Source organism: Terrapene carolina, unplaced genomic scaffold (assembly GCF_002925995.2).
Source record: "Terrapene carolina triunguis isolate 2854851 unplaced genomic scaffold, T_m_triunguis-2.0 Scaffold69, whole genome shotgun sequence".
In the NCBI taxonomy this organism is placed as follows: Eukaryota; Metazoa; Chordata; order Testudines; family Emydidae; genus Terrapene; species Terrapene triunguis.
Window position 1 is genome coordinate 38,135,401 of NW_020664420.1, and position 14,237 is coordinate 38,149,637.

At 41.3% G+C, this 14,237-nt stretch overlaps 1 protein-coding gene across 1 annotated transcript in view; it reads right to left on the bottom strand.

Moving 5' to 3' along the window:
* Positions 1-2,428: 2,428 nt before the first annotated feature.
* The window catches only part of PDE8B (phosphodiesterase 8B), a 144,239-nt gene continuing 132,430 nt past the window's right edge, over positions 2,429-14,237 (bottom strand). The window contains exons 18-22 of the mRNA XM_029910918.1: positions 13,803-14,020; positions 12,718-12,853; positions 5,667-5,834; positions 3,151-3,280; positions 2,429-2,544 (exon numbers count right to left, since the gene is read on the bottom strand). Coding sequence (XP_029766778.1) covers positions 2,429-2,544; positions 3,151-3,280; positions 5,667-5,834; positions 12,718-12,853; positions 13,803-14,020 — 768 coding nt within the window. The remainder of the gene's footprint in view (positions 2,545-3,150; positions 3,281-5,666; positions 5,835-12,717; positions 12,854-13,802; positions 14,021-14,237) is intronic.

Here is a 14,237-nt window from a genome sequence, read left to right on the forward strand (position 1 = left end):
AGAGCATGATAGCCAAGAGAGAGGTTTAAAGTTTGTAATTCTGGATTTAGCTGAGTTGAGGCTGCAGTAAGTGCAATTAAAACATAAGGGCCAAGCCACTTGTTCCTAGGGTAAAACCAGCAGGGGGGGAAGCTCTGACAGAAGAAATAAAAAACCAACAAGGGTGAGTGACAAGTTTTGTCGACATAAGTGGTAGCATAGACACGGCCTAAAACTTTTATTGCACAAGGTCATAATTCCACTACTAGTTACCTTGCCTAACCCCAATTTTTGTTTATTCACGTGTTGGGAAAAGAGTGTAGAGTTTTACAACTAATATTGACTGCAGATTAAAGTTTCAGATGAACAGAACTGTAGTTGAGCTTTATTTCTTCAACAGTTAACATTTCCTACACTAGTGTAAGAGTTTGAAATTGGTATAAAATTTGACAATAGGAAGTTGAAGTAAATCTTTATACAGAACATTTGTAGTCAGAAAACTGATATTGTATTTAACAAACTGAGTTCAGGTGACACACTTTGAAGTTTCATGGGAGATCTTCCCCCTTTCCAACAGAAACTACAACAAGAGTCAAGTCATTTAGCATATAATTGGTTCAAGATATAACCATTACCAGAACACTTGCTCGTAAATGAAAGAATGAGAAGAGCAAACATTTTACAGTATAAAACCTAGAAGTCAACTTATTTGAATAAAAATCCATTGGAAAAAAATGTAATCAGAGCTAAAACTTTGTGTAGTCGTACATCATGGGGATAATGACTATAGACTGTTCACCAAAAACACCATTCTTCAAATATACACAATGCAGCATTATAATACACAGCAAATTGCCTCAGCTATGACAAAAGTAAGGTTCTATTACAATTCTAACAAAAATATAGCTTATATACATTTCTCTGCATGGAAATTGTATGATGTTTCCATTTGTTTACATAACTTGGTACAAAACATAGAAAAAATGTTGGCACATTATGTAAGCTTCCTGCAGTAAACTACAATCATTATCATTTTTCCTCCATAGCAGTAGGTCTGTTTTCTTTTTACCTGGTTTACTACTTGATACAGCACAAAACAGAGGTATAGAGCTTGTCCAAAGTCCTTTATTTTCTATGAGCAATGCGCTACCTCTTTATATAAAGTCACAGCTTGCAACTCTTGACTGCAGCTTGGAGTGCACAGTGTTAAAAATCAGTAATTGCTGTTAGCTGTTTTGCTAGTATTAAAGTCTAAAATCTGAACTCAGGGTTTGCACAAAGTAGTGATTAAAATGAGATGTATAAAAATATGCATTTGTGCTTTGGAAGCGTTACCATAAATTTCATATTTTAAAACTAATGAAAATACTATGTTCAGTTTCTAACTTATTTACATCTTTTGAAATACTTTTTACATCATCTAATAAAACAGCATATTCTATTAGAGGGGGGGGAAAGCACAAGTTATAATGCTGTTATAATTTATAACCTGAAAACTCTTAAAAAGCTACAGGTCCATACTTGTGAGATATATAACATATGGCCTTGTGTCCATAAAATTTAGATTTAATAAAATCTTAGTGACCATGTGTACAAACAACATTTTATTAAAAAGTTTGTTGATCAATCCCACGCTGTATTGGCTTATATGTAAAATATGACAAAATGTCTCCTGGTAACCTCTGTATGATGTCAGAGAAAAGAGTGAATCGCACCAATTATATGAACCATGATAAATCCCCTCTATATAACAAATGTAATTAAATTAGACTGATTTAATTATAACAATCAAGAGTTTATATGGGAAAGGAGAGAAACAGGTTGATCTGTGCAATATGCCAGAGGTAAAATTATATTCTATGTTTGATTAATAACAAACGGTTACAGTTTGTAGGCAGTCTAGACCAGTGTTCCTCTCTAAAAACAGTAGGTTTTGAAACTATTTATGAAGCCTCACTTTTTCTACTCTAGAGCTTCTCTTTAGAAATAAAGTTCTTTAAAAGTTTTACTTACGGTAAGGGGGGCAAATTTATGCCAAATTGTGGTGGTTTTTACTCTATTTTGATTAACCTGTTTGCATTTCACAGGTGAATAGATTACACTTTTGTATGAGAGCCATTTGTACATAGTATATTTTAGTCACTAAATAAAATTGCACCAGTTACAAGATTTAACAAATGCACTAAAACAAACTTTACAAATTAGCTTTAGAAATACCTGTTCTGCCACGAAAGGATAGTTCCAAAGACCATTTATTTATCTCCAGTTACATACCTTGATGAAAAACATTTTTGTAGAATTTAGAGCATTTTAAGTGAGGAGTAAAATATTTTCTCCTTCCTGCAGAGTTTGTAAGTTCATATTAAAGGAGACACAGTGCCTCTTGTATCTAATGTAGTAAATGATTCACAGTGTGACTGGTAGATCAAGAGGTTTTCTTCTCTTTGCTTCAGTTGTTGTTCTCCGCTGGAAGCCTGAGACTCTTGCATTTTAACTCATCTAATGTTTTCCAGTGTTTGTAGTTAACAGCCAAGTGTTGCATCAAAACAGGTAGATGTGCAAATGCTGCAATGGACAGAAGGAACAAGAGCATAGCTCAGCTTTGTACAGCAGTGTTCAGAAGGATCGCACCAGCCTTACTTGGCCTAATGTTTACACTATTATAATCTGGCAGGTGATTTGAGTGTAACCTTGCCATCCTTCTACTTGTTGCACTACTACTAAGTAGTGTTATTAGGGGCAAGATTCTGCGCTGTTTTCACAACAACAACAACAGCACGACTGGGCTGATTTATCAGTAATGCTGGTGCATGAACAGGAAGAGCTATCTTAATTTTCATTGGCCGAGAAGAAATATTCGGTTAAAGGAAAAAGTTGGTAAAAAAAAAACTATTTTCATCTTAAATCATTAAACAAGGTGAATAAAATGTTTTATTTTTAAAAGTACTTGATTCTCTGAAATTATCTACAATAAAGTTCAATTTCAGTATAAATAATGCAATTTACACAACTAATATTTAGATCCTCCTGCATACTCAGGATTAACACAGTTACTGAAATGGAAAACAGTAGAAGGAACAGGGCTTGAGATAATTCGTGAGAGAATAATATCGAGTTTGTAACAGGGATTTGCTCTTCAACAGAGAAGGAAGAAAATGTAGAACTTCTTACCATCCCAGGCATCAAACATGTCTGTTATAAAATAATCGATGAAGGATATCTGAGACTTGGGGATACTACAGGTCTTTCGATCAAATACTGGCATTACAACTGGTAGACCCTGTCTTTTCTCTTCATCTGTCTGTAGAAAACAAAGCTAATATTAGCCTTTAAAGCTTTGCCTTTGCTGTCCTAGGGTGAAGACAAGCGGAGGATTAGGTGAATTTGTAAGTAGACCAAAACAATAAGTGGTTCTTTAGCCAATCACCAGAACACAAAAATTGCTAACTAGTAGTTTAATGTGACTGATTCCTTGGGGGTGGGGGGAGGAATTGCCATGTCCTTGGTTAAAATGGATTAAAATCTACTAGTTCAAGGATCATGTTTATTTTTTGGTAGGGGGAAAAAACAAAACAAAACAAATCTACTTATAATAAAGTTACTAACCCTGCCACTTTCATTGTGTGGACCCGCTGTCATTGCTGTATTGACCTAGCCACCATGCCCTATTCCATAGTCCCAGCTAGAGACCCACTACAGAGCTCCGTCCATGGTGCACAGAAGAGATACGAATAGGAAAATCTTTTCCCTCTTCTCTTTTGCCCTTTTCCTTAAGTGTAATTATACTTAATAGTATTTATTTTTATAATTATAAAAATAAGACAAATCAGACAAGTACCTAGAGCTAGAGTCAGCTGCTACCTCATAATGATAGTAAGTACTAATTAAATTGTAACAACATCTTTATTTCATGGTACTTTTTTATAATATTTTAAAATCAACACAAGTCCATGTTAAGAGTTAGGGTTAGACAGTATCCAGAGGCTTCACTCAGTGGTAGCAGAACGCCAAAACATTCTGAGAACTGTCACTATGGTTTCCATTAATAACCGTGCCATATCTCCCATTTGGATTTTGACAGCTGAAATGTATCAACCATCTGTCTCCCGTGCAGCTCTTAGTTTCCTAGAGCACACTATTTGGGAAATCACACATGGTAAATAATATTTTGCAATGCTACAGCGGTCATTTAAGTGCTTTACGCTAAAGCCAACACTGAGATTGGGATGAGAGATCACTTCTCTCACCGCTGAAATGTTGCCACTAGTGGAGTGGAACCCAACAGCTTTTTAATAGTCCACAGTTCTTTGGAGGAGGAACTGAAGAGTATTTCATTTTTAGGAAACTGCAGGAAATGTCTGGAGGAGGCATAATGGCATTGAAAGTTAGGAAGGAAAGCAGGGCTCATGTCCCTATTCTTATGAAGGTTACCATGGAAACTTTAGTGATCACATGTGGTTGGTCTTGCATCATATCTGAAAAATAACACCTCCAATCACATAGTACTGCATAACCCCATGCTGAGATTAGTTCAAGTATGACAGAGGGAAAAGTATCCTCTACTGCACACCAAGATGTCCCTGCAGACACAGAATTCAACTCTACTACCTTCATCTGGGAGAATGGTTGGACTGTGGAAACAGGATTGGTGATTGTAACATGATGAGTAATTATCTCTTGGACTGGGTGGACTGAGACGGAAAGTAGAACAATTGAAGTATAAAAGTGCTCTCCAAATAGTTTCATATTGCAAACCTAATACTAAACTCAGACTGGTGCTACAGGCAGGTCATGAATAAGGCTACGTTTAGTCACGGGTATTTTTAGTAAAAGTCATGGAGAGGTCACGGGCAATAAACAAAAATTCATGGCCCATGACCTATCCATGACTTTTACTAAAAATACCCATGGCTAAAACGGGGGGAGGGGAAGGGGGGAGACTCAGGAGGTGCCACAGGTGCTGGGGAGGGGGTGCAGCCCAGGGAAGTGCTGCGGGTGCTGGGGAAGGAGGTGCAGGTGCTCGGGGGCGAGTTGCGGCCCGGGGTGGGGGGTGCTGAGAGGGGGTTGGTGGGGCTGGGGCAGGCTCCTTACCCAGCTACTGGGAAGCGGCGGCCCCAGCTCCCTAGCTCCACATGCTGCCCCAAGCCCCAGTTCTGCAGCTCCCATTGACTGGGAACTGCAGCCAATGGAAGCTGTGGGGGCAGTGCCTGGCTGCGGGCAGAGGCTGCAAGTGGAGCTAGGGGAGCTGAGGGAGAGGAGCTGCCACCAGGTGAATAGCAGCCCCAACCCTGAGCCACCTCCCCCAAAATTCTTGCTGCTGGGGGTTGGGGGGGCCCCAAGACTGCCCAGTAGCAGCCAGTGCGACTGACCTGGGGGCTGCCTGAGCTCCTCAGGCAGCTCCTGGGCCAGCCACACGGGGCTGCTGCAGAAGTCACAGAATCCGTGACTTCCGTGACAAACACGGAGCCTTAGTCATGAATAGTTGAAGGTTTAGATGTGGGCATGCTTTTCTCGTATGAAACAGCGAGATCCTAGTACTGGAAGAAAAGTAGATTAAAAACATTTCTATTTTGAATCTATAGGAATATTAGATGGACTCTAAAGTGACTAGCACAGAGTGGATGGTATGCGTGCACTCGTGTGTGAGCTAATAAGATGTATTCAAATAATAATAAAAAGAGACATACCTGTGCAAAATATTCCTCTGAAATCCTCCCAGCCCATTCAATACACAGTTCTAAAGGGCGACAAGGATTTGCTACATCTGCACATTTTATCATCATGCGCTTGATCAGTGTCTGGTTCTCTGGAAAATTCTTTACGTTGGGTGCACATTCACAGTCACTGCCCTCACTCTGTAACAGAGGGAGTCCGTCACAGTTTGGTGGCAACATCATTACTAACAAGTATAAACACATCGTTTCATCCTCTCTGAAACACTTCTAATAGATGCGCACCGTCTCCAATTAGATACATGGTACTCTAGATTCTGAAGAACGGCCATACTGGGTCAGACCAATTGTCTATCTAGCCCAGTATCCTGTCTTCTGATAGTGGCCAAAGCCAGATGCTTCAGAGGGAGTTAAAAGAACAGGGCAATTTATCCCATGATCCATCCCCTGTCATCCAGTCCCAGCTTCCAACTGTCAGAGGTGTAGGGACACCCAGTGCATGGGGTTGCATCCCTGAGCATCTTGGCTAATAGCCATTCATGGACTTATGCTCCATGAACTTATCTAATTCTTTTTTGAACCCAGATATACTTTTGGCCTTCACAACATCCCTGCAAACAAGATCCACAGGTTGACTGTGTGTTGAAATACTTCCTTATGTTTGTTTTAAACCTGCTGCCTATTAATTTCATTGGGTGGTCCTTGGTTCTTGTGTTATGTGAAGGCGTAAATAACACTTCCTTAGTCACTGTCTCCAAACCAGTCATGATTTTATAGACCTCTATCATATCCCCTCTCAAGAGTCTCTTTTCCAAGCTGAACAGTCCCAGTCTTTTTATTCTCTCTTCATATGGAAGCTGTTCCATACCCCTAATCATTTTTGTTGCCCTTCTCTGTACTTTTTACAATTCTAATGGTCTTTTTTGAGATGAGGCGACCAGAACTGCATGCAATATTCAATGTGTGGGTGTACCATGGATTTATAGTGTGGCATTATGATATTTTCTGCCTTATTACTTATCCTTCAAGATGTTTTCAGAGGACTAGCCACAATGACTCCAAGATCTCTTTCTTGAGTGGTAATAGCTAATTTAGGCCCATCATTTTGTACATATAGTTGGGAGTAAAGGTGCATTACTTTGCATTTATTAACATTGAATGTTATCTGCCATTTTCTTTGCCCAGTCACCGAGTTTTGTGAGATCCCCTTGTAAATCTTCACACTCTGCTTTGGACTTAACTATTTTGAGTAATTTTGTATCATCTGCAGACTTTGATATCTCACTGTTTACCCCCTTTTCCAGATAATTTCCGAGTATAGTCCCAGTACAGATCCTTGGGGAACCCTGCTATTTACCTCTCTCCACTGTGAAAACCAACCATTTATTCCTACCCTTTGTTTCCGGTCTTTTAACCAGTAACTGATCCATGAGAGGACCTTCCCTCTTGTCGCATGACTGCTTATTTTGCTTAAGAGCCTTTGGTGAGGCTTTCTGAAAGTCCAAATACACTATCCATTGGATCACCCTTGTCCACGGTTGTTAACCTCCTCAAAGAATTCTAACAGACGGGTGGGGTATGATTTCACTTTACAAAAGCTATACTGACTTTTCGCCAACATATCATGTTACTCCGTGTGTATGATAATTCTGTCCTTTATTATAGTTTCAACCAATTGTCCTGGTACTGAAGTTAGGCTTATTGGCCTGTAATTGCCAGGATCGCCTCTGGTGACTTAAAAAAAAAACCAACCTCAGCATCACATTAGCTATCTGCCAGTCATCTGGTACAGAGGCTGATTTAAGTGATAGATAACATACATAGTTAAGGCTATGATTTAATCATGGAATCCATGACTTCCAGAGACCTCTGAGACTTCAGCCTGCGGTGACTGGGAGCTGTGGGGTCCCCCTCTGCCTGGCTCCCAGCCGTTGGGGGGCATTGGGGCCTTGCAGCTCTGAGCCACGGGGGGACCCTGGAGCTCTGAGCCCCAACAGGTGGTGTGGGCCCGCAGCGCTCCATTTTATCATGGATATTTTTAGTAAAAGTCACGGACAGGTCACGGGCTTGCCCTGCTCCACCCACCTGGCACTCCTGCTGGGGAGTGGGGGAATCCCTGGGCAGGGGGAGGTGGGGGGAGGAGGAGGGAGGGCGGGAAGAGGTGGAGCAGGGCAAGCCTCTGTGCCCGACCCCATTTCCCCAGCAGGACCGCTGGAGGGGGACTGCAGGCGGAAGAGGTGTGGAGGAGCCCCCCGCTTGCTCTGGCCCAGGGCCCCACAAACCCCTAATCCGCCTCTGAGCACAGGCATGTTATTGTGGCTTGGCTCCTTATTGAGCAATAAAACTGAGCTCTCCATGGTATTAATGCTGCTCACAAAAGTAATATATTTGTGTAATTATGTCCTCCCTTCTCCCACTACATTCAACTCAGTCAAAAATTGAAGATAAATACTTTTTATCACTAGTGCTGAAATTAATGTCTGTGTGGTTTATGAGGAAATATTTTGCAGTGACTGTTACCAATTGGGGCATTACTCTTCTCTCAATATTTAACAGTTAATTTTATTCAGCATAGGTTTCCCAACAAAGAGCTGCCAAATTAATGCTTCCTCCTAAGTTGTTAAAGATCAAAAATAGGAAGAGGCACCATTAACAATACCTACAACAAACTACTGCTATGGGGAAAAAAGCCTATAATATCACTCTTTTCTGTGTTGCAGTTTTATTACTCCCCAAGTCTTTGTATATTTTACAATAGTCTCTGCTATAAACTGGTAAAATAAAGGAGAGTCAATCAATCAGAGGAAATGCTTTTTATAGCTTAAAAATGCTGATTGAAGAAGAATGTATGAAAAACATTTAGTGGCACATCAGTAAGTGCTAAATCCCTTTAGTACAGGAATGTGAGACTTTCAAAAACACCTCAGGGATTCAGGAGCACAATGACATTCAGTGGGACTTGTGCATCCAAATTCACGAGGCACTCAATTTTTGGAAAACATTAAAGCTTTAAAAATGGGGAAAAAAAATATATGAAAATGGATCTACTCCTGAAAGACTTCAGAATGATTCCAGCTTAAATAATGAATAGCCAGCACAGAGAGCTACAGCCTCAAGATTTGCATTCAGAACTATGGTTCATCTCTAAGGAAGCTATGCAGGCTGTGGAACTTCTTTCATGTTTCTACAAGTGGGAAGCTGGCCAAAGCCCATGCCCCAGCATACCATGCCTAGCAATCTATGCAGCAACTCTGAAGATGGCAAGCAAAGAGGTTTATTCCTAAACGTGAAATGTAAGAATGGTCTTAATTTGTCAAATTGCATTCAGTCATCCAAATTCTACTACAAAATGACACTCCTCAACTGAAAAAAATCCATTCCAGCTATTCACCACACCTCCATGAAACAATGGAGGAAGCAGATGTTCCTTGTTTAAATATATGAAATAGCCAGATACAGGTAAGAGTGTAAGGATTACGGTTATCATAACCGCCTAGGTATAGTGGTGGGTGCTATCCTTCCGGAAACACTAGGTTAGGTGTAATCTCCTCTCTCCTCTTGAGTTTACAGATACAAAGGGTTTCTGTTCTTCCTATAAACATGGCAAAGTACAGTGGGAAGGATTAGTGGTAAACAGCAATAAAATGGTGGTCCACAAACCTCTCTCCCCCAGTTCTGTCAGTTCCCTAACTGCAGGAGTGTAAGGGTCTTTACTGCAGATGGGATACTATCTATGGAAAAGTCATATCTGCTATCTACTCATGTTATTGAGCAGCTGGGGATTTTTAAGACTCTGAAAGAGAGATTTGCCTATTGTCTAACAATCAAACTACATGTATCTGACCATGCCTTCCTGGGGAGAAAGCCACTGTGTGTAGGAAAGGCTGGTGGTAATTTTATTTGCAAGAGTAAAGGAACTTTGAAATTAATAAGAAGAGACCAGAGAAGGACAACTGCCTCCCCGAACAAAAGAGACAAAGTTTAATAAACTTGGAAAATACCACATTTTCAGGGGAGAGAGAGATTAAATCACTGTCCAAAATCCCATGACCTCATAGCGAATGTGTTAATGCATTCTCACAACTGCCCCTTCAAAGGGTATAAATAATATAACCGGCAGACAAAGGAGCCACTTAATACCAGAAGTAAATTCACATACCCGTATGTGAACACAGAAAAATCTTGATATGAGCTTGTTTGAAGCACAGAAGCCTAAAACGTGAGCATTTATTTCCTGAGCATTTGGTGTTTACCTAGGTAAGGTGAGGGGAGTCTTAGACCTAGGTATGTATTTTTTGTGTCATTTACCTTTGATTTGATAGAAAAATTGAGAAAATCCTAATACACTTATTTTCTTTAAGCAGAGGCTTAAGTAGATTTTTTTTAGTGGCTAAGACTGTTTTGAGGAACTTTGTGGCAGTTAATTATTGGGACACAAACCAAACATTTGCCTTTGAGGAGAGACAAACAGGGATAAGAGGCACCAGACCTGGAGCACTCAGTCAAAAAGCACAGAGCATAAGACTGATCCCAAGAGATGTTGTCAAGAAACTGACGGCAGCTGCTTAAGGAGCACAGGGTGACCATTAGGAGCGACAAAAGAGGGGAACAAAGACAGAATGATTAAAGGGAGGGGGGTTGGGGTGCGGGCTCTGGCAGAATGATAAAACAGAATGATAAAAAGAAAAAGTGAGAATTATTCAATCTTTCTTAAAGGTTCCAGAAACGGGTTTCATTTTAAAATAGTTAAGGCCAAATTGTCAAAAGCTTTTCTAATTGCACATGTAAAGTCTGAAGATGACTTTATTAATGCATGTAAAAATCCACATTTGGGACACAAACTGACCTGGATAACTACACACAAATGCTGATTCTGCTCAGCATGTAGAATTTTGCATGCACATATGGATATATTCCCAAATGTTGGTACAGTTAGGAAGGCTTTGAACTTTGAACCATGGACTTCAGAAAAGCAGACTTTGACTCCCTCTGGGAACTGATGGGCAGGATTCCCTGGGAGGCTAATATGAGGGGGGAAAGGAGTCCAGGAGAACTGGCTGTATTTTAAAAAAGCCTTATTGAGGGCACAGGAACAAACCATCCCGATGTGAAGAAAGAATAGCAAATATGGCAGGTGACCAGCTTGGTTTAACAGAGAAATCTTCAGTGAGCTTAAACACAAAAAGGAAGCTTACAAGAAGTGGAAGCTTGGACAGATGATTAGGGGTATAAAAATATTGCTGGGCAGCACAGTATGGGGAGTAGGTGAGCAGCCCTCAGTGGTGAAAGAACAGGCTAAGGACTATTTAGAAAAGCTGGACATGCACAAGTCCATGGGACCGGGTCTAATGCATCCGAGGGTGCTGAGGGAGTTGGCTGATGTGATTGCAGAGCCATTGGCCATTATCTTTAAAAACTCATGGCGATCGGGGGAGATCCCAGATGATTGGAAAAAGGCAAATATAGTGCTCATCTTTAAAAAGGGAAAGAAGGAGAATCTGGAGAACTACAGACCTGTCAGCCTCACCTCAGTCCCTGGAAAAATCATGGAGCAGGTCCTCAAGAAATCAATTTTGAAGCACTTGAAAGAGAGGAAGATGATCAGGAACAGTCAACATGGATTCACCAAGGGCAAGTCATGCCTGACCAACCTGATTGCCTTCTATGATGAGATAACTGGCTCTGTGGATATGGGGAAAGCGGTGGACGTGATATATCTTGACTTTAGCAAAGTTTTTGATACAGTCTCCCACAGTATTCTTGCCAGCAAGTTAAAAAAGTATGGATTAGATGAATGGACTATAAGGTGGATAGAAAGCTGGCTAGATCGTTGGGCTCAATGGGTAATGATCAACGGCTCAATGTCTAGTTGGCAGCCGGTATCAAGCAGAGTGCCCCGGGGTCGGTCCTGGGGCCAGTTTTGTTCAACATCTTCATTAATGATCTGGATGATGGGATGGATTGCACCCTCAGCAAGATCACTAAGCTGTGGGGAGAGGTAGATATGCTGGATGGTAGGTATAGGGTCCAGAGTGACAGACAAATTGGAGGATTGGGCTAAAAGAAATCTGATGAGGTTCAACAAGGACAAGTGCAGAGTCCTGCACTTAGGACGGAAGAATCCCATGCACTGCTACAGGCTGGGGACTGACTGGCTAAGCAGCAGTTCTGCAGAAAAGGACCTGGGGATTACAGTGGACGAGAAGCTGGATATGAGTCAACATTTGTCAAGAAGGCTAATGGCATATTGGGCTGCATTAGTAGGAGCATTGCCAGCAGATTGAGGGAAGTGATTATTCCCCTCTATTCGGCACTGATGAGGCCACATCTGGAGTAGTGTGTCCAGTTTTGAGTCTCCCACTACAGAAAGGATGTCGACAAATTGGAGAGAGTCCAGCGAAGGGCAACGAAAATGATTAGGAGGCTGGGGCACATGACTTATAAGGAAAGGCTGAGGGAACTAGGTTTATTTAGTCTGCAGAAGAGAAGAGTGAGGGGCGATTTGATAGCAGCCTTCAACTACCTGAAGGGGGGTTCCAAAGAGGATGGAGCTAGGCTGTTCTCAGTGGTGGCAGATTACCAAACAAGGAGCAATGGTCTCAAGTTGCAGTGGGGGAGGTCTAGGTTGGATATTAGGAAAAACTATTTCACTAGGAGGGTGGTGAAGCACTGGAATGGGTTACCTAGGGAGGTGGTGAAATCTCCATCCTTAGAGGTTTTTAAGGCCCAGCTTGACAAAGCCCTGGCTGGGATGATTTAGTTGGGGTTGGTCCTGCTTTGAGCAGGGGGTTGAACTAGGTGACCTCCTGAGGCCTCTTCCAACCCTAATCTTCTATGAAAGTATGGCCTACAACATCAGATGATTTAAGCTCTTTGGGACAGGGCCTGGCACTATGTTTTCCTGTGTTTGTACTGCATCTAGCACCATAGTGTCAGGATGTTGATTGTGGCAGTTGGGCATTGCCACAGTGCAAATAAATATAAGTCAATGAAAACAACATTTAAATGTTTGCTTGATGCTTAAACAGATCAAAGTCCTTCAGAACAGCAAGCTGACTTATCTTACATTTGAGTTGGTTTCCTCAGATGCCATAGGCTTGTTGATGCTGTTCACAAACTTGTTCACATGCTCAAAGTGCTTTGTCATCTCTGTTGCCAAAACCATGTCAATAATAGCCTGGCGCAATGTCCGATAATGGTTCCTGAAAGAGAAAAATGAAATTTACTCATGCGGGCCATTGCCAGAGTTAACTGTCTTTCTCCTGATCTCCTCACAACATTCACAAAAAGCATTTTGAGACAGAAATCAAACATAAAATGGACTAACTGGAAAGCAACTCTGGGTATGTCTATACTACCCACTGGATCAGCAGACAGCGATCGATCCAGTGGGGGTCGATTTATCACGTCTGGCCTAGCCGTGATAAATCGACCCCCGAACGCTCTCCTGTCGACTCCGGTACTCCACCAGGGTGAGAGGCACAGGCGGAGTCGATGGGGGAGTGTCAGCAGTCGACTCAATGCAGTGAAGGCACCGCGGTGAGTAGATCTTATTCATGTAGCTGAAGTTGCATAACTTAGATCGATCCCTCCCCTCCCAGTGTAGATCAGAACAGAGACTGTAGTTACATTCATGTTAGCAGGGGTTTTAGTGGCCTATTGACATTTTACATAACTTAAAACTAAATCAATAAAATTACAAGTCATTCGTAAGATGCCATAACCTCAAAAGGGATGTGGTAAAGGATCTGTCTGAAATAAGCAGGAACAGGAAGTCACCAGGGCACTCATAGAAATCTTTTTAAATAATGAAAGTTAGGTTCATTCCATACATATGCCAGAGTAATCAATACACAGAATTCAGTATTCCAGGGATAGTAACAATATACTTCCATAATCCCTCCTATTAACTTGGAGTTCTAGTCTGTTGGTTTTTTAAGTAATACCATATTCCACAAAATATGAAACATCTTTACATTTCCAAACATATCATTTGGAATGCTGACATGGGGAAGAAAGAAATTTTTTTTAAAAAATTGTCTATTGTATAGTTCTAGAAGTGATCAAGGCTTTTCTGCGAATTTTCTATATTAAACAAAAGTGGTATCTTCAGTGTACGCAAAAGGAATAAAATAAACACTGCAAGCTAACCTATCAATATTCTTGAAAATGTTGCATTTGTTGTCTTTAGCTGTGAGCTGGAACGCCAGTGCTGTATGGTGACTTTCCAATACAGCAGTGTCATTATAAAGTACAGCTAATTCACTTCCTGCATTGCACAGGAAAGAGTTGGTCCGTCCTGGGTGATCCACGTCATGAATCGTGGCAGCTATTAATGCAGCCACCTCATCTAAATGGTCGAGGTTTCCCTGCAAGAAAGAGTAAAACTACCATTATTCATCACTGTGATAACTATAAAGGGAAGGGTAACAGCTCTCCTGCGTACAGTACTATAAAATCCCTCCTGGCCAGAGACTCCAAAATCCTTTTACCTGTAAAGGGTTAAGAAGCTCAGGTAACCTGGCTGACACCTGACCCAAAGGACCAATAAGGGGACAAGATACTTTCAAATCTTGGGGGGGGGGG